The sequence below is a fragment of the Entelurus aequoreus genome, linkage group LG28 (genome assembly GCF_033978785.1).
Source record: "Entelurus aequoreus isolate RoL-2023_Sb linkage group LG28, RoL_Eaeq_v1.1, whole genome shotgun sequence".
Lineage (NCBI taxonomy): Eukaryota > Metazoa > Chordata > Actinopteri > Syngnathiformes > Syngnathidae > Entelurus > Entelurus aequoreus.
The window spans coordinates 26444237-26466210 of NC_084758.1; the positions used below are offsets into that span (position 1 = coordinate 26444237).

General features: G+C 38.2%; 1 protein-coding gene across 3 annotated transcripts in view; it reads right to left on the reverse strand.

Moving 5' to 3' along the window:
• Positions 1 to 21974, reverse strand: part of lamp2 (lysosomal-associated membrane protein 2) — a 28342-nt gene that overhangs the window by 5184 nt on the left and 1184 nt on the right. For 2 of the 3 annotated variants that reach the window (XM_062039788.1, XM_062039789.1), the window contains exons 2-8: positions 19054 to 19169; positions 15717 to 15927; positions 13776 to 13937; positions 11155 to 11381; positions 10960 to 11079; positions 7870 to 7924; positions 7611 to 7781 (exon numbers count right to left, since the gene is read on the reverse strand). In XM_062039788.1, the coding sequence (XP_061895772.1) occupies positions 7611 to 7781; positions 7870 to 7924; positions 10960 to 11079; positions 11155 to 11381; positions 13776 to 13937; positions 15717 to 15927; positions 19054 to 19169 (1062 nt within the window). Of the gene's footprint in view, positions 1 to 90; positions 3602 to 7610; positions 7782 to 7869; positions 7925 to 10959; positions 11080 to 11154; positions 11382 to 13775; positions 13938 to 15716; positions 15928 to 19053; positions 19170 to 21974 lie in introns of those variants that run through there. The other variant, XM_062039790.1, reaches the window with a different exon arrangement.

Consider the following 21974-nt stretch of genomic DNA (forward strand, 5'->3'; position numbering starts at 1 on the left):
CAACATTAAAAGTAAGGAAAAAGATGGTGAGTTAACAGTAAATGAGAGGTTAGTACCAAAACAGGTTCAACAAATAAATGTATACTCAGATGAGCCAGGACAGCAACGCTTTTATTTGCATGAATCTCAAAAACAACTAAAAACAATCAAGTCTGTGAGATCCAGGTGGTGAGAGCAACCTTACACACACATTCCCTTTGTTTACCACGTGCCATGCATATAGTCGTCATGACGAGCCAAATATTAAAAGGAATCCCAAACTCTTCTACTGGAAAGGCACTATTAGCATGACAAGTGAGAAAATGCCGAGCTGAAAATATCAACACAAGTTGCTCTGCTGAAATTGTTCAAACGCACACAAAGTCCTGGGTAAGTCACGTTTAAAATGCTAGGAGGAAAAAAAAAAAATCAAACGACACAGTTGTCCCACTTGGAACATACAAAAGGAGTATTCGACCTAAAAAATTTCAAAAAAGTACAATCATTTTTTTAAAGTCAAAAATCTGATTATTATATGGACAGGGATCATAAAGTACAAGTTGTATATTACAACAATCTTAAAGAGACATTATTCTCTTAATGTTTTCTTTGTAATAGTCACATTTTCTTGATACCCGTAACTTTTGTCCTAATGATGTTATTCGTGTAACCTTGTGACTTTCTCTGTTATATTTGGAATTTTTTTCCTCAAACTAAGAAATTCTCTCTCGTAACTTTACGACTTAATACCTGTAACTTTAGGACATTTTGCGTGTAACATTTGGGCATTTTTCTTTGGGAAGTTTCTGTCATTTTATAACTTAATTTGTTACAGTTGGACTTATGCCGTTGTCATCTTTGTAACTTTACGATTTTTTGCTTGAAACATTGACTTTTTTCTTAGAATCCGACCATTTTTGTCCACCAATTTGACGATGTTATTCCCGTAACTTTATAACTTTTTCCTTTGTTACAGTTGGACTTATTTCCTTGTCTTTGTAACTTTACGATTTTTTGCTTGAAACATTTAGACATTTTTTTTTAAAAGCCGACCATTTTTGTCCGCCAATTTGACAATGTTATTCCCGTAACTTTACAACTTTTTCCTTAGTTACAGTTAGCCTTATTTCCTTGTCATCTTTGTAACTTTACGATTTTTTACTTGAAACATTCAGACTTTTTTCTTAGAATCCGACCATTTTTGTCCGACAAGTTTACGATGTTATTCCTGTAACTTTACGACTTTTCCCCCTTGTTACAGTTGGAATTGCTTCCTCATAATTTTTACTAATTTTATCCCATGACTTTATTCTTATAATTTAATGACTTTTTTTGTCGTAATCTGACAACTTTTTCCTCGCAATTTTATGATGTTATTCCTCAAACGTGACTTTTTTTTTTGGTTACAGTCAAACCTCTTTCCTCATACCCCTACATATTCTCTCTGGTGATTTTACAATTTGGTTCCTGTAACTTTACAACTTTTTTCTTGTAATCTGACAAATTTTTCCTTGCAATTTTACGATGTTATTCCTCTAACTCAGTCCTTCTCAATTATTGGGGCGGGCTCCCCTGTGGGGAACATGCTTTTTTTTCCTGTACCGGAATATGACGTGTACCAACGGTGGGGGACGAGGAAAGGTTTAATGTTAATAAACCTACAATGTTATGGACAAATTATACTATTTATTGTCACGGTGGAGATGGGGGGGGGCGCCCAAATATTTTCTATTCCCTAGGGCGGGCGTAACAAAAATTGAGAAGCACTGCTCTAACTTGACTTTTTTATTGTTACAATCAGACTACTTTCCATATAAACTTACATTATTTGGTCTAGTGATTTTAAAATGTTATTCCTCTTAATTGACGATATTTTGCCTGTAACTTTAGGACTTTTTTCGTACAACTTTAACTTTTCTCATAAATTTACAAAATAATTTGGGTTAACTTAATTTAGAAAAAATATTTTTTTTTTCCAATCGGCACTAATACTCCTTCCAAGGTCCAAAAAAGACAGCACGTCTACAAATGAGCAAAACACGAAATTCAAACTGGCTTGTTGTCGATGCAAAAAAGAACCCTCTTCCTCTCTCTCTCTCACACACACTCACGCACGCGCACACAACCACTTTTCTCCTGAGGTTCTGATAGGGCTGCAGTGCTATTTCCTTAAATGTTGAGCATTTTGGTTTGGGTGCACAGAAACCCCCAGAAAGTTAATTATAAATCAGGGCATGTTTGAATTAAAACAATCTGGGATTTAGTGATTTTATTGAAACAAATCTATATATTTACAACTAATTCATATTCCTATCTAATGTGACAAAAATCTTGGGAATCATCATTTTGAATGATCCAGTTTTGTGCCACATGTGAAACATGCACTCACTCTGTTTGTGTTGCTGCACCTCAAATTAGGATTTGTCCATTTTACGATATTCAAGCGAGACTAACGCAGTTAGTCACATGACCATGTTACATATTAACTTGACTGCAGCCTTCAGAGCCTGGATCAAAACATATCATCATCGTCACGTGACACAGTTTCCAAGTACAAATGCAGAAACACAAGGTAAAAGAGCATCTTAGTGCATTTATATGAAAATATACCTTAAATGAAATGGAGTATCTACACAACGACTTCCCTTTTCAGAACCTAGTGTCCAGCACATGTATGCAAAACACTTTACATTTTTCTGACTTGTGCAAGTGTCTGCACACCCTTGAAGCAGCAGACGCTGTGATGTACATCAGCGAAGGTTTGATTATTTTTCTGATTTGTCTCCGCTTAACACATCAAAACGTCCTTGAAGGAGGAAACAAAAAGGTTTGATGGACATTCTAAAACACAAATTGAATGTTGCTCATTTCCTTCCATACCCTGATGATTGGTTTTGCAAAGACTAAAACTATCTTAATTTTTTGTACTTTTGTGAAGAATTTGCATCTAAATCCTGAAGGGAATATTTGTTTTCAATGTAAATGATAATGAAGATGATCAGTCAAACAAAAAAGAAGAAAAAGGAAAATAAAATGTGCAAAGAGGTTAAATCATGTGAAAGGAAACAGAGTGTTTGCAGAGCAAATGCAAGATTTCGAAGTTCCGTCCAAACAATATATATGCCGATAAGATTATTTGTTTAGTTTGATTACATTATATTTGACATGGATTGGGACTAAAACAGCAATATTTTGCATTTCCTCTATCACAAAAAACAACAAACAAAAAACAACAACATTGGAGAACAAAAAACAGAATAAAAAAATGGGGTGCAGACAAGTTTGGTCCTTGAGAAAAAAAAAAAGATTGTCCCTGCAGATTCTAAGAAATGCTTTTTGTGCATGTTTCAATTCATTAGGGTGTAAGAAAAGACATTTCTGAAGGGGGGTGAATTGTCAAGAGCCAATTGAGTTCATTGCACATGATTCCAAGGACCAGGCTTCCCTGCCATAATTGATGAGTGATCTGCAAAAGTGGCCTCTCAAAGGGTCTGATATCCAACATAGGTCTTTCTTCGACCAATCACGTAAGCGATCACTACAATGACAATCAAGCCAGCCAGAGCAGCGCCAACAATGATTGGGATTAAGATGCCGGTGTCATCCAATGGACACTCATGGGCTGCAGATGAAAAGAGAGTCAGTTAATGGGCGTGTCAGACTTTGGGCCCTTATCCACTGCATAGTACCTACTCATCTCACGTCGACTCTACTCGCCATTTCTTACTGGCAAAATTCCAATACTAGAAATAAGTATTTTTAATAAACGTTTTAATTATTGGTAGGCGGTCAGGCAGGCTTTCCAGTATTACGCTCCATAGTTTCCACTTTGCTGCGGTGCTGCCTGCAGTTCCTCTTAGATAAACCGTTCAATGCAGTGCGTTTTTTGAGGGACTATTTCCAAGTGGAAGATACAAAAACCGATCCAAAGCGAGGCGAGTAGAGTTGGATCAGTACTATGCAGTGGAAATGCGGCATCTGTGACACCAAAATGTTGCAACACAAGTTTGTCGTTTGAATGAATCCCTGACGAATGACAGGCCCGCTAAGGACTAAGAACATTGTGTATGAAGTGTCCATGATTGGATATTGAACATTATGTATTAAGTACTTGAAAAGTAATTTCAACAACACATTATATACTCACAGCAAATTATGCAGGACTTGTATAAAAACGGATACATCATATTGATACTTTGTTTCCCAGTGGGTTTTCACTTTGATGTTTTTATTCTGTGCTTTCAAGACTATAATGTACCTGGACTTATGCGGTATCAGGTTTTATATCAGGGGTTCTTAACCTTTTTGACCACGAGGCCCAACTTTTCCACAACAACAGGGGCCTAAGACCCACACACACATTAAATTACTAATTTTAGTCATGATCTTAATCGTATTGAATAATTATATCTAACCTACTTACAGTTTACAACCTGGTCAAATGTTATGAAACCATGTGTTAATCACAAAGATTATTATTCATGTAACACATAAACCTTAGGCTCAGGTCAGGCTGATTTGAAAAATAAGTACTGTACTAACCAAATACACTGCATAAGAAGGGATTCATTAATAACTAACAAAAATAAGTTTACATACAATAATGTTGCGCTAAAATAAACTAAATTAATAATGAATATGTTTCTTAACTAAACTGAATATACAGCTTCACCACTTTATTTATCATTTTTGCGCTTAAGATACTTCTATGACTTTAGCTCCAGACTTATTCTGCTTGTTTGAGGCAGAGTCATGTATAAAGAGAATTTGGCCAACTAAAAAACAGGCGCCATGACTGCTAACAAGGATGCATGCAATTGCTGTCGTTTTGACGTTAGTTTTTCTGAGGAAATAAACCAAAGTAATATGTCTATATATCGTTCTAAACATACTCCAGCTCATAAACCTGCAATAAAACATGGTTTTATTTTCTGAAAATAGAATTTTGACACTCTGCTGCTACATTCCTGCAGTGTTTTGTGAGCAGCAGGCACCCGAAGGTGCAATACACGTAAAAAAAATACACAGAACGACCAAAAAAATAACGTATTACCCTAACTTTGCCAAAATCTTCATTAGCTTTGGACCAACAATCACAGAGAAATTGTGACTTTTGAGTGAAGTATATCACTTGTGGTGTATTTGTTATTACTGTATGTATCAATTATTAAGGAATTGTTCTAACTGATCTTTTTTGTTGCATGCTAAGTGAATAAGTGTACTTTAGTATTTATTTTCCCTTATTTTTGCACAATAACTCAGATATGGTTACACTAGCGAGCAGTAGAGAATATGGAGTGACTATTGGTCCAGAATATATTTTGCTTAAATCATTATTTACATGTTGTAAGTTTTAAATATGACATTTCCAGTTCATTTTATCATTTATTATTAAGCCCAAAATTAGGTTTCTTTTACTCTTTCAATGTCCGTCTATTTGTATTTGTGTTTGACTTTCTCTTCTATGGTTACTAAATTGCATTAGTTTAGTTTTAATGAGATTTAAAGATAATCTGTTTTTGGCAAACCATCTCATAATTGTATTAAATGTATTCTTCTTCTGTTATTATTTGTATTAGCTTCTGTGTGTTCTCTCCTGAACACAACGCAGACGTTGTGTCGTGTGTTTGTCTGGCACAAGATGCTGTAATCGGTGGCTCTCTAATGTTTTACATGAACCATCTCTTCCCATATTTGGCTTCTCTCCGGGTTGTAGGTAAAGTGATGTAAAAGCTCCTCACACTTTTTGCGGTTATACCAGGCCCGTACTGCACAACAGGGCATTTTTACACATCGAAACACTAATGTGTAAATGCCGCAAACACATAGCATCAGCTCAAAGTTAGTAGCAGCTATGGCGCCCTGTAGTCACGTAAATGCTTTTTTGACCAATCATTGAGGTTATTGAGGAGATCGCCTGAAACCCAGTTGGGCATCCTCTCTTTAGACACCACTCTGATTTGAGATGGTCATTACTGGCACAATTGGCGGAAAAGTGTATTACAACTAAGTGCCGCTTTGGCCCACAGCTGAAAAGCAGACACTTTTGGCGGTCCTCTGGGAGGCGCTATGGTTAAAAAACACACTCACATTATTATGGTTGTAGTTAGTGGTGGTTGTATTTAGGGTATGTCTAGGGCTGTCAAATGATCAGAGTAATCACATTTTTGAATTCGGATTAATCATGATGATCACAGGCGATTACTCGCTTGCTTAGTTAAAGGGGAACTGCACTTTTTTGGGGAATTTTGCCTATCATTCACATTTCTTGTGTAAGACAATAACACATATGTTTTTCTTTTTTTTATGCATTCCAATTAGTAAATAAATGTGATCCACACTCATCTAAGAATGGAGCCTATTCTGCCTATAAAGCCCTTAAAAAACATATGTACATGTAATAACGTGTAATATTTACATATTTTGCTCACAGCACATTTATTTAAAAAAACACATTTCTTTTGTTTTTTTCTTTAACATCACTGATTATTACTCACTGCAGACTTCAAAAGAGCCAACAAACATAATAAAACATCACTTACTGTACAATGTCTGATCCCACTGGGATGCAGACTGATAAGATGTTGTTTTCATAGTCCCATTTAGATGAAGGATGACTCATAATGCTTGTGAAGAAAAGGGGGTTGGAACCAAGCGTCTGTGTCTTTCTTCTCGCCATTTCCGTTTGTAAATTGACTGCCAAAGTGTACCAACTTGTCGGATTATGTCCTCATCCTTCTACTATCAAGGTGAGAGGCATAATTTATGATCTAGAATGAACTTTCACCAGCACCGAGGCAAGGACGCAGCTCATTAGCCAATGATGTTAACATAGCCACAAAATCTAGTGGTTATGGCGCTGATACAAATAGTTTGTCTGTATTAGCGCTTATAATAACAATATCGCTAATACTTGGTTAATATTCAAGTTGCGAAATGTAAATGGAGTATTGTTGGCGCTCTTTGGATGGTTATTTATTGGGATTTATGGGCGGAATAGAGGACCTCCCATCTTCTCCATTGTAAGTGGACTTTTATTTACGAGTTGGAATGCATTAAAAAAAAAGACGTCCGTCGTCCTATCTTTCATAATGATTGTGAACGATGGACAAAATTCCAAAAAAGAGCAGTCCCCCTTGAAAAATTGTTTAAAAAGAAAGACCCCAATATTTGAACAGATCACTTGAATGCATGTCATTTATTTGCACAAAACGTGGAAAGAATTGTATCTAAAGTTCTTTCAGACTTTATTTTGTGGTGAAATTTGCCAGTGAGCTCTCCTCACTCATTTTCGTACTGACGTAAGCATTGGTCTGATAAATGACAGAATAGCGGTTAAGGTAAAAGAGCTTTTACGAGCAAAAAAAATAGCCTGATTATTCTAAGTGTGTACATGATTAATGCGATAAGTTTTTGGGATTGATCACGAGTTAACTTGTTAATTTTGACAGCCCTATGTATGTCAATAAAAAACGAGCATTAACATTGTAAGGACAGCTGTTGTGCTGAATATATGTCGGCAACTTTGCATTGTATACTACTTGCACTATGTTATATTTTTTACTAGAAAGGGGTGTCTTTGAAGTTAAGCAAAAATCCTCAAAAGCGGTAAAACGACCGAAGAAAAGTACCTGTACTGAAAACGTCCTTCTTCACTCCAAAGGGCTGCACTTGGAGGTTGAATGTGAAGGCGATGAGCTGGCTGGTGATGGTGTAGTTCTGCTCCTTGTTGCACATGTACGAGCTGCCCACAGACGCCTCCCACAGGCTCAGGCTGCTGTTCCCGTCAGAGAAGACCTCGCCTTGACAAAAAATGCACACCACGCGTTAGCGCCCTTCTCCTCCTCCTCCTCATCTTTGAAGAAATGTGGCCCAAATCATTTTAATTACCAGAACTCAGTTTTACGGTGACATTCATTGCCTGGAGGCGGAATTTTTTGGTATCCTGCAAGAGACAACAAACCACACATGTCAGGACAATGAATCCTAACTTTGGAACTACAGTGGAACCTGCTTTAGTCGGTCCCGCCTCTGTCAACAAACTCATTCTTACAAAACCCAAAACCAATTTTGTCTTTGCAGTCTATTCCATCGAATGTAGGTTGGAAAGAATTTGCAAATCATTGTATTCTGTTTTTATTTACCTTTTGCACAACGTGCCAACTTCACTGGTTTTGGGTTTTGTATTAAAAAGTACCCGCTTGAGTCAACATCGATATACATGCTCGACGGCTTTTGTCGACACAGAATTTGAGACCCAAAGGGGTCATTTCTATAAAAAATTGGTCCGTTTATGTCCACATGTGTTGGGAGCTAGAGATAAGCAATATGGCCTAAAATGTACAATGCGATAACATATTGCAGCCGCCAGCGATATCAACATATATCAGCATATAATATTTAGTATGTAAATGATTACCATTTAAAAACAGGTTACAATGTCTTCTAATTTTGTTGCTGACGTACGCAGTGACATATTAGGTCACAAAACTATTAATAATCTCCTTGCTAATTTACTGTTAATATCTAGTTACTTTCTGTTACTAACATGGTACTATCAACTCTTCTGTAATCATAGAATAAGCACTTCATCTTCTACTGTTAGGATACTTACATTAGTTTTGGTCGATGCTACAAATTAGTGTCTATCCAATACCAAGTAATTACAGGAGCAGTATTGTTCATACCAATGCTGATACCTAATATGTCAAGCTCATTGAATGATACCATGTTTGTTTACAATTATGATTAGACAAAAACACAGGATGGCCATTTAACGATATCAATTAAATATTCAAATGAATACCTACTATTGTTTGGATTTACATGACATCCCGCCCGGTTAATTAAATATGTGTACTGGTCAAGCCAGTGTCTGTTCTCAATGGGTACTCAGCACAATTTTACGAAGAAAAAATGCCCTATGCTTGCGTTGTTTTCGGCTGTGTGAACAGTTCAAATTGCAAAAAGGATAACATCTTCTTCACAGTTCCTCAAGAGGGCGGAAGAGTGCAAGATTTTACCAAAGACGAGAATCGTGGCAGCACTTCAGCCCAAGGAAGCAGCTGAGTCGAAGAACGCCCAAGTTTGCAGTGATTACTTTGTTAAAGGTTTGTTTGATTTAATTTTAAAGTTGAGTATTTCCCATTGAAGCATTATCTTGAGGTTATTTGTATTTACATTTTTGACAAACAAAAACCACAAAGTGAGGGTCAATGAGTCAGGAAAGGTCTCCCCTCTTGTTTGTTTTGTACACAAACATGTCAAGAGTACATATGACAACAGGACAAAGATCATAAAATGGTGATGATTCAGTAATTGTTAGTTTGTTAAATGGATATGCAGTCACAGGTGTCAGCTGTCGGGTGCTATATCGTCGTAGTTTGTTTACATGGACGAGTCCTCACAAGACACTAAAACGAATCATGAAATGCAACCTAATCCGAAAACGAGACTTATGATACCAATTTCCTTGTCCCAGCCACACGGCCAAAGAAATTGTAGGCCTCCATGCTTTTCAGAGTTTTCATCTGTTTTGTTGTGTAGAATGACGTGTGAAGCACAAGATAGTTCGATATGTCTTGAAAACCTCCACCGACGGATAATCCCTGATATCACTCGACACATCTTTTTTTGATAAAATATAGGGATCTGTAATATTGCATAGTTACATTTTTTGCTCATATCTGCTTTTTTGCAGGAAGATTTAGGCCCCATTGCATACTCAGAGAGTTTGCGTGCTCCACAACAGCCATATTGGCTTGGTTGACCATCACTATTTTTCAAGCAATTGGCACTGATTTAAATCCTTTGGTTTTTGCCCTTGAAGCCCTCTTATTGTTTATAAACGCAGGACTTATTTCCTGAGTTTGACAAAAATAACAAAATCGACAAAATATTTTTTGATGTTAAATCACTGTGGTATCGACCTGATGCCTACTTAGTATTGTTACTGTCAATATCTGTATCAAAACCGCCCAGCTTTGTTTTACATTCAAGAGGTCTGGCTTGCGGTGACCATATCCCCCTACAGTGTGTAGTGTAGCATATTTAGCCATTCCACGTCATCCTTGGATGATACTTAAACAGTTTATTTGCCGCCAGGAAGGCGAGGAACTCAGAAGTGGCTTTGCACGGTGGGGTGACATTAGCTGCTAGCACGGAAGCTACATTGCGCTGAGGACACGTTCATTCACTTGTAGCTGTCAATTTGCGGTGATAACGATAGTATTAAGAGATCTATCTTAGGCCAAAATTAGATCATTTATATCATATATATCACACAACCCTAGTTGGAGCTTTGTCATCTTCCTCATTCTCACTAAGCAGTGTGACATTAAGACACACTCACTTCCTGTTAAGTGGAGAATAAGCTTCAAAATAAATGCAAGGCAGTATTAGCCTGGATTCTACCACAACAAATAAAATGCACTCATATATATTTTTTTAAAGATAGTTAGCTTGAAAGAAAAAATTGTGCATGAATGAAAACTATATAGTCACTCTTGTGAAAAGATCCAACAAAATTACTGATATAAATACATAAAATGAGAAAAAAAATGTGCATGAATGACAACTACACATGAATGACAACTACATTGTCATTCTAGTGCAAACATACAACAAAATAACAGATATAGTATAAAATATAATATGAAAAAAGATGAATCACCATTCTTCATTTGTCCCTGGCTAAAGTCACATGCTAATGAGACAACAATGGCAAGTTTCAGTTTAAATTTTGATGAATCAACAACCGCTTAAGTCAGGTGGCGACATAAAAAGGTTCTGCCTTACAACAGTCCACCCAGAGAGCTGCCTAATTCAAATGAAAACATTCAACAGAAACTCCATTCGGTAAACATGAATTATCCAATGAGATCCAAACTATAGCACCATTTCCATTATTGGCCAACTCGTTTGGTTTTGTTAAGTAGCAAATTCATTAAAAAAAACATTGTTGAGTTGTTGAGTACTCACATTGGCAAACACAAATGTCACAGTCATTGTGTTAGACACTAACACCAGCTCGCTACTGTTGCCGCCACACAATCCAGACGCCGTAGTCACATTCGGATCCAGGTTGATCTCCTCATATTTCTAAAGCGAAAAGAAGCGTATTTAATCATAAAATGGTTCCGATCCCAAAAGTGTTGATAGTAGAATCACACAAACCTCTCCTTGCTTGATGCCGACTCGCAGGCCAAAGGTTGCCAACAGGCAGGCTGTGCTGTTAGTGTCTGGTTTTAAAGTGTACTTCCCGGTGGCGGGTGTGGGGAGTGTCGGGGTGGGTGTGGTTGTAGGAAGTGGGGCTGGGGTGGTGGCGTTTGTGACCGGAGCCTCTGTGGTGGTGTTGGGGGCCGTGGGAGCAGGGGTGGGCAGATCGGCAATACAGGTAGTCACTGCGAGGCAGCAAAGAAAAAAATGGAGGTGAATGTTTTTAACAGTAAGGAAGATTTCTATTTATGTGTTAATACAATTTACCTCAATATGTGGACTATTTTCACCTTTATTTGTAGTCGTCGTGACTATCTATGTTGTACAAAGTTGCTGCCTGGGTTGGTGTTGTGTCGGTTTATAATTAAATAATTTGGTCACATTCTTTTTATTCTATGACCCTGCTAGGCTCCACGTGTACATGGAATTGTGCCTGGCCTTAGACCAAAAAAAGGGCCTGGGCACTATTGAGTGCTGTCATGCTAGCGCCAGGGGTCAAGAGACACATTTTGCCACCATTTCCAAAAAAGAAAAACAGTCTCCAGCCACAGAACAAAACACAGCTTTAAAACTTTTAAGAAGTCTTAATCTTTTCTTAGTTTATTATAGAATTTAACTATTTCCTTGTGAGATTCATGATTAGCTTACGCTCAAGAAGACGACGTGAAGCCTGGCTCCCCATCCTTATTCTTTACCTTCCTTGTGCTAATCTAATCACCAATCAGGACACATTCACAGTCTGACAGTTGCAAATTACAGAACTTTTTTCAGAAAGGCGAATTTCCCCCACTCCAGTGTTACCAAAAATCTCCTTCATAGGTGTTAGAATAACTATATATAAGTTATCACACAACTCTTATGCTTAAAGGCCGTTGCTCTAGTTATTATTTAATGTGCTCAAGCTGTCCTTTTTCTTTTCGTGCAAAGGCACATAACTTGTTATCTTCCACTGCAAGTTAGGAGTTGCCTCGCCGCAGCTGATTCTGTTTTTCAGCCAGCTAACAGCCAAGGACGGACCTCAAGTACCTCAACGAAGATAAGACAACACCGGGCAGACAAAGCAAAGACAGGGCGAATTCACAAGGCTCAGCACATTTCCATTCTGAATAATCACGCATTGTGTCTACTGAGCTGCTTGCATAATATGTGAACCCTCCCTTTAGAAGCAGCCTCAGTGATGTAACTAGGGAACTCCCGAATAAAATGGGGGGCGCGTGGGCTATTCCTTGGCGCGTGGGGGGAGACTGTAACCGAGTGTGCAGCGCCATGCGTTCTCCTCATGAGCAAAATTGAACTCTGTCTCTGCCTGATCCCTTTCTTCTTGTTCTGTTTAATAGATAGTTCGGTGCTTAAACCTGACAATAGGGAGCAGAGGTAGCTGCGGGTCTTTTAAGTAAGCTTATTTTCAGCTACTTTTTCAACACGACTACAGGGTCCAATAACCGTTAGAAGATACAAAGATGCTAGATTTAACAAAGAAAATATCACTTAAAGGTGCTGTTTGCAACTTCCTCAAAGTTACATTTTTCAAAGCAAAAAACACAAGAACTCCACCAACAAGCTTATATAGCCATTAGTGGTTTAACTGAACACATTTGTTTGACAATTGTCTGTATTTTTTCACAATTAGAAAAAGTTTACGTATTAAAATTTTTACTGGCCCGAATAAAATGATTGGTGTCTACGACAGTCACTCACCCGGTCTCGTCAACACATATACGCCGGGAGCGCATGCACACATACAAAAGCAGTCCAAAAGAAGCGACAAACAATTTGCAGTCATGTTGTTGTAATTGTAGAATATACATTCAATGACAGCTAACACTAACTATCCAAATTGCTATTATTAACTAACAACACCTAAAGTTAATGCGTGTGCATGTGTAACGTATGTACATAATTACGTACGAGAAGCTGTCAGAGGGCGGGATATACTGTGTAAAATACATTGGATGGTTGGCGTCCTCGAGGCATCTGTGTAAATGTTGCAAACATCCCCTTTAAACGATTGTAAAATTCTCTATATAAACACAAAACAACAAAATTAAATTTGAAAAATGCTCTGGCAGTGGTTTATTTATCAAGCCCACTTTTTATTCACTTCCAGAGACGCTCGACGTCCGATGGGCGCAACAAAGCCGAGCATATATCCAATGGCTGTCTAGTTTGGCCACAGTGGAAGAACCCACTCTAAGACTGCTCAGCTTCAACGCTGTTAACTCACTGTGACGCTGCCACAATAAATGAGCTGTCGCAAAAGTAGCTGATTCTGATTCAGAAAGTTAAATGCATTGTAGCGCATTTTTAATCAATGAAATGTAAGCACAGAAGTACATCTTTGACCACTTATTTTTGTTTTACATTTCAGGAGACGCTGAGCTTCTTTTGCAGTCTTAGAGCAATTGGACAGGTAGGGAGTCACAACAGGGAGGCTAAAGAACCGTATGTGGCTCCGAAGCAACCGGTTCCCGACCCCTGCGCTGGTCAATTGTTCAGTGCTTTAGGCGTGAAGTCGGTCGAAAAAAACAAAAACGATTGAGTACGCCTTAAGACCAAGTGATGCCAAGTCCTTCTCTTACTGTTCTCGCTCTGTGTGCCGTTGCTGACGAAAGCCTGGATGAGCACGTTCCACAGGGTCTGATTGACCGACTCGTCCTCAATGGTCTCTTTGCTATTGCAAGAGTAGCAGGTGTCCATGCTGACGTCGGTGATGTGAGGCCTCACGGTCACAGAAACAGTTTCTGAATGACAAAAAACAGAGTTATGGGTTAACAAAGTCTTCGAAATGTGGAGCAAAAGTGAAACGACAAAAAAGCAACTTGGGTCATGGGTTTTTTTCACTTTCACATCGCTACTTTGTTGAAAGAGGAGCTGCAGGAGCTCATTCTGGTCCATTTCCACTCTGATGGGACCTCAGCCAACCCAGTAGAAGGGCGGCATCAGAAATCAATCAAATGAAACACAACAAAGGCGAACTGAGAGCACGTCTGGATCGTTGGTCTATTTCAGAGGGGTTTGAAAATCTGTGGGGTGACCTGAATGGGTCTGACATGTTACAAGTCTTTTGCAAGGGAGAGTGAGTGGAAAAATACTGCCAGGCAAAATGTGTCTAATGGAAGAAAATACATTTTGTATTTTAGATATTTCCATTATTTTATCGGAAACCTATACCGACCCTTGAAAATGTCACTGGTTCAAGTGTGTTGTAGCTTGTCAGTTTGACTTGCCAAAGAGCTTCTTAATTTCTTTAAAAGCAAACAAGCAGTCCTAAACTTAGCATGGCATTTTGCTAATGAGCGGAATATGTCTGAATACTTTGGGTCTTAAAACTTCATCTGACAACACAATAGCTATATACATTTTTAACAGGCTTACATTAAAACGTTGCTTTGTTACTCTCCAATCCCATAGGTGGCACTACAGGGCACTACAAAGTAATTAACAACTGTCAAATATCTGAAGGAAAATAAACTTTTCTTAGGTCTGGGGTGCTACATTGGTTTGCTTTTAGCATCTTTAATAAAAAATATATATCCCATCTTTCCTTTTTTTTCCTGTCACCAGCCCCTCGGTCTGGATACTTAGGCTATGTGAGCAAGACAGTTTCGGTCAAGAAGATTTCAATGCTTGAAACATACAAACTAGACAGAAAAAATGCCAGCAAAATCAACCATCTAATACTAAATACTGCTCTTTATAGGATAGGGGTATCTCTCTCTAAATGTTGTGAACCCCTGTTTCACTACCAGTGTTGTATTGTTTAGAACAGTGGTTCGCTACCCTTTTTTTTTTTTTTTTACCAAGTACCACCTCAGAAAAAACTTGACTCTTCAAGTACCACCACAATGACCAACATTAAAATACAGTACGGTAGTGTTGTAGTTTTTTTGTCTTCATATCCCCTCCTGCTGCGCCAAACATTAATATATATCAATTTAATAAAGTTAAATACAAATAAGGCAACAAGAGAAGTATCCCACACTTCTCTTTTGTAAAGTAAATCTGTACAGCAATATGATCATCCACATCAACAATATGATTTGCCTAAGTGCCTGGACAGGTAAAAATAAAATAAAATACAGTAGTGTTGTAGGCCTAAATATACATTAAAAACAAAGCAGAGGTTTTGTTTAAAAGTATATTCATTATTTTTGGCCACTGTAACATTACACTCAGTTTGAAGAGTAACACTGTGTTTGAATATAGGAAAATACTACACTGTACTTTATTTAAGTGATTATTTAGCGTACCACAGACCACAGTTTGAGAGTCACTGGTTTAGTACAATGCAGCTTCTGCAGCTGATGTTATTCAGACTAAGTTGAGACTAAACTCAACAGCGCCTCTGCTGGTTGGAACCAAGTAGCGCACACTATTTTGCTTCAATGAATGAACAATCTAATCGATTAATACGAAAATCTCTAATGCTACGCCTGGCTGAAGGCATACCGTCATGCCTAATGCTTTGCACTTAGCAGCAAACGTCCATATTCTTTGCAAAGTGAGACTGGAGGCATTACCGTTTGATGCCGACTTAGGGAAGACGGTGGAGTCGTTGAGGTTGTAGGAGAACGTGATGGAGTCAGCCTGGTACACATTCCCTTTGACGGTGAAGTTCATACTCCAAGAGTGCCCCAATCCAAAGTTCAGCTTCAGCGTGGAGCTGTTGGCCTCGCACTTACTGCCGTCTAACGTGACATTAGTTGGGAGCTCAAATTGGACTGAATTGCTCTGAAAAAAGAATAATCAAAGTATTATAAATAATATAAGTAATAGCTCAGTGACACATCCTTAAGTGGGTCTCGCTTATGTCAAAAACCCATCTATGTTGACCTATTCATCATGTCCCGCTCTATTATTTCTATTACAAAAGTGCTCGCTTACGGCGATATTGACATACATGGTCGATCGCTTTTGACGACATAAAATTTTAGACCTAAAGTGGTCAATTGTATTTAAAAAATCGACCCTTTAATGTCAACGCGTATCGTGGTATTGTCAACTTCCTCATTGTTGCTAAGTAGCTTAAAATGACAACAAAAAGATAACTATTGTACTAGTGTCTAGTCACACAGCATTAAAATGCAGTGCAAAGTACACTTAAAAAAAAAAGCATGGCACTATCCATCTGGTTTCTGGCACAGTAACGAACAAAATACACTAATGCTGGAACTAACACTTATTTTGATAATCGTTTAATCTGTCGATTACTTTTTCGTTCTTTGGACACTGATAAAAACTAACTATTTAATATACACATTTAAATATTTACAAATAAATAAGTCCATGTGCTGGGAATTGCAGACCGTTATGTTCAATATTAAAAGCTACGTAATTTTATTAGAAGTACTAAAATGCACCATTTTTTTATGGTCTTAGTTTGGTAAAGGGGAACAGCACATTTTTTGGAATTCTTCCAATCATTGACAATCCCTATTTTAGTCAAGAACACATATTTTTCTTTTTTTATGCCTTTTAATTCGTAATATACTGCAAATATGAGGTGGCTAACAATGCAGCTAAAAGTAATCTACTGTGCCCATAAAGCCCTCTAAAAACACATCCAAAAACCACAGACGAAACTATATTTACATCATGTGACCTGAATATTAACCAAGTATTAGCAATATTGTTATTATAAACGCTAACGCTGAGGAACTACATTTAGCTGCGCTGTGATTTCAGAGGTAACTAGCTTATGCAGCTATGACATCGCCTCAGAGTTGGTATAAGTTAATTTCAGATGTCTCTCACTTGTATAGTAGGAAGTTGTGCCCATAAAACAAAAAGTTGGTCAACTTTGACATTCAAGTTAGACCCAGACATAATGAGAAAAACACAAAAAGACGCCTGTTTAATTTTTCTTACCTGCATGAGAATAATGATTAATTCTTCATCTAAACAAGAAGATGTAAACGTCCCATCAGTCGGTATCCCAGTGAGAGCAGACATTGTACAGTAAGATATTTTTAATTATGTTCATAGTTTGTATTTCTTGTTTTGCACTTAGCAATAGTGATACTTGCTGAATCTGCTTATCACTCAGCTTCTAAAACTTGAAGCTCATCTTCCTTATATTCAGGCTCAAAAATATAAGGTTCTCGGTTATTATTTGTCCCAAAATAGTCGTCCTTGTCTCTCATTAAGTCTGCTATGATTAGTAGTGTTGCTGTTGGAGGAAATAGCGAACATTGTGATGCGTCTGTGATATTAATGCGCTGCCATAAGCTTAAAAAAAAACAAAATAGGTAAATACTATGAATGTGCCTGTTACTACAATATATATATATATATATATATATATATATATATATATATATATATATATATATATATACACACACACACACACACACACACACACACACACACACACACACACACACACACACACACACACACACACACACACACACACACACACACACACACACACACACACACACTTACAGCATGTACCGTAAATCTACACTTTGAACCCTGTGGCTTATAAAACGGTTCGGCTAATTTATGGATTTTTCTTTGTTGACGGCAATCGTGTAAATAGTTAAAAAAAACTAAACAAGCAAAGACAATTAAATGGTGTGTTATTGTTTGTGCTATGGCACCATCTTTTGGAGGCCTTTCGCTCAGTGCAGGTGCCGCAGTGCCCTTCTGTTTATAGCTTTCAACCGGAAGTATCAGTGACATTCTGTCCTCTAGCCAGCCATAGCTTTTCTACTCGTATAGATTCTTCATTCATCACTCAAAAAAACGTTTGTAAGTTTTACATTATAACTAAAACAATTCATACTTACTAAACTGTCCAATGTGTGATATCTTTAAGAGTATTTTCATGCAAATGTGTACGTGCTATCGTAATATAATCAAGCTAGCGTTGTTAATACTAGCTAATATGCTCAAACGTTTACGGGTGTGTGGGTTAGTATGACTAACTTACAAAGGCATTCTTTTTTAATTGTTTCAGTTTCACAAATTTCTCAGTAAATTCACAAAAACGTCAACGTGGAGTTATTGAGTGTTTTGCTGATAGGAGAGCTAGCTTACGCAGCTACGATGACTTCTGTTGTGTTTGATCAGCCGTTTTACTGCCATGTTACAAACACCGTTTGGTAACAATTAAGGTATGTAAATAAACATTTACAAAATCTTTTTGTGTAAATAACTAATTTCGCAACGTGTATATCTGCAACTTACAGTCCGGTGTGGCTAAAATATGGGAAAAAAATGTTTTATTTTAAAATTAGGGGGTGCGGCTTATATACCGGTGCACTCTGTAACCCGTAAAATACGGTATGTAACACGTTGATGGAGGTTTTATAGAGCGCTTTATGGGCGCAATAGACGCAATGACTCCCATTACCTCCATTGTTTGCTTTCTTTTGCTAGCGTTTATTTACGAGATAGAATGGATAAACAATGAAAAACGTGTTCTTGTCTCACATAAGGACTGTGAAGTCTTTGAAGTTAGATAAACGTATGAAATATCATATGAATATAGACACCAAAGAATACAAATATTCAACAAACTACTTTGTTAAAAAATCCTTGATCATCGGCCATTCTTAAAATGTGCAAGAAATAGCTTGTTTCAATTTCGATTATGACAATATCAGTCAAGTCATTTTCGAGCAGTGTCGACTAAACAGATTCCCCTGTAGACTTCTACTTACTTACTTCAGTCCAATAATAAACCAATGAACAGACAGGACATAAGCACACTGACAGGATATCCACTAGGAAACCTCAACAAGCTAAAATGCTGAGTTTACAAAAATCTTGCCAGAAACTTCCTTCATCACTTTTAGGAGTCGTGTATCTACTCGGCTGTGCAATCTGATGAGCGTCGAAACCCACCTTGTTGTCAGCCGCTTCATACAAAACGGAGAAGTTGACCATGAGTTTGGCGTACAGACACAACTTGTCATCTTCGCCTTTCACCATCACTTCTGTGCCATGAGACGGATGGATTACTAAGACAGACCAAGGAACAAAAAAATGATTAGTGCGCTGTATACAAATAATTACATTTTAGTTGAACATCAACAACTGACACAATAAGCAATGTTTTATTACTTACAGGGTTAAGGTTGAGCTGATCATATCCATATGGCTTTAACTTATATCATTCAAGTTGACCAGAGCCAACTTTTGTTAATCAAGCACTTACAATGTCTTGGAAACATTTCTTCCACAAGTTTGTTCATTTATCTTGGGTCTGATTACTGTAAAACGGCCCCAAACTAACGTTATTTCGCAGCAATGTCTTTTGCATTCAGGTGATATTGAATGTTAAGTGTTTCAGTGATAAAGTAGGGACGTTCCGATCAGGATTTTATTCTGCCGATTCAAATCATCCATGAGTGAAATTAGCCAATACGGATACCGATCATGTGTATTAATAGGGCTGCAACTAACGATTATTTTGAAAGTCAATTAGTCAACAATTATCTTAACGATTAGTCGACTAATCGGATAAAGCGTACACATATTTAATGGCTCTAATTTTTCCTTTGACTTTTAAATGCAGCTTAAGTTATTTTAAGCATGTGTTTACTAATAACCAAGATGACTAATTCATTTATAAATATTGATTTATACTGTAACTGTGCTGCTCATTCAGCTGTCACAAAAATTTAAATGAATAATAAAATGTTGTCTATTTAAAAGAAAGGAAAGGCAAAGTGCTAAAAAACAATGAACCTTGTTTATGTATTAAAAACTGTTAAAATAGCAGCAATGAAAACAAAACAAACAAAACACAAAATCTAACTTACTCAAAAAGAAAACCATTCACTGATAGTCACACACACACACTCACACACTAAGTGTGGTGAAATTACTCTCTGCGTTTGACCCATTCCCTTGTTCCACCCCCTGGGAGGTGAGGGGAGCAGTGAGCAGCAGCGGTGGCCGCGCTCAGGAAGGTTTGGGTTAAAAAGCTGCACACTGATATATTGACTATTGATTTAAGTTTTAGCACTCTAATAGGCTCAATGTGTAGAACTATATCTTTGATCAATTCTTAAAATGTTGGCTATTTAATAAATTGTATGTTTATTAATCTCTGCTCGTTTGTCAGTGTGCGTTTGTGTCTTTTTTACGGCATTTCAAATCGACACTGCTTTAAAACATACTTGAATTGATGTAGACGAGGTTTAGGTTCGGGACGTATTCACTGTCTCAGAGGAAGACTTTTGGCGTGCTATTTGCACCGAATGTTCAGGAAAAAAACATCACACTTTAAACACATCCACCTGAACTGCCAGCATCAATATGATCTATGCTACAAGGGCTGCTCCAAAGCCGGTTGCAAAGAAAGGTGCATGTGCACAAATTACATTAGATAAATAAGAAGTTAATTGGTTATTGGTATCGTCCTTGAGTAGCAAGAAACTATATTTTATTTGGGCTCGAAAAAAACCCCCATCATGCATCCTTAGTTTTTAGTGTCAACATTTTAGTTATTTAGTTATTACACGGTCTAGCTCCATCCTATCTTGCTGATTGCATTGTACCATATGTCCCGGCAAGAAATCTGCGTTCAAAGAAATCTGCGTTCAAAGAACTCCGGCTTATTAGTGATTCCCAGGGCCCAAAAAAAGTCTGCGGTCTATAGAGCGTTTTCTATTCGGGCTCCAGTACTCTGGAATGCCCTCCCGGTAACAGTTAGAGATGCTACCTCAGTAGAAGCATTTAAGTCCCATCTTAAAACTCATTTGTATACTCTAGCCTTTAAATAGACCCCCTTTTTAGATCAGTTGATCTGCCTTTTCTTTACTTTTCTCCTCTGCCCCTCTCTCCCTTGTGGAGGGGGTGGGGGGCACAGGTCCGGTGGCCATGGACCGCTCACCTGTGCATCGTTTGGGGACATCTCTGCGCTGCTGACCCGTCTCTGCTCGGCATTGTCTCCTGCTGGCCCCACTATGGACTGGACTTTCACAATATTATGCTAGACCCACTCGACGTCCATTGCATCTGGTCTCCCCTAGAGGAGGGGGGGGGGGGGGGTCACCCACCCACATCTGCAGTCCTCTCCAAGGTTTCTCATAGTCATTCACATTGACGTCCCACTGAGTTGTGAGTTTTTCCTTGCCCTTATGTGGGTTCTGAACCGAGAATGTTGTCATAGCTTGTGCAGCCCTTTGAGACACTTGTGATAAAATAAATAAATGAACAAACATTTTCTCTTTTCTTGCACTTTGTGTTTTTTGTAGTAGTATCCATAGAAGCATTTAAGTTCCGTCTTAAAACTCATTTGTATACACTAGCATTTAAATAGACCCCCCTTTTAGACCAGTTGATCTGCCATCTCTTTTCTGCTCTGCCCCCCTCTCCTGCGTGAAGAGGTTATAAGGTGACCACAGATGAGGCGCAAGCTGTTCAAAGTCGGGACCCTGGGTGAACCACTCATCTGTGCATCAGTTGATGACGTCTCTGCGCTGCTGACTTGTCTCCACTCAAGATGATCCCCTGCTGGCCCCACTATGGACTGGACTATTAACTAGATCCACTCGACGTCCATTGCACAGGTCGCCCAGGGGGGGTCCCCACATATGCGGTCCCCTCCAAGGTTTCTCATTGTATCCCATTGGGTTGAGTTTTTTTCTTGCCCCGATGTGGGATCTGAGCCGAGGATGTCGTTGTGGCTTGTGCAGCCCTTTGAGACACTCGTGATTTATCCATCCGTCCATTTTTTACCGCTTGTCCCTTTTGGGGTCGCGGGGGGTGCTGGAGCCTATCTCAGCTACATTCGGGCGGACACTCGTGATTTAAGG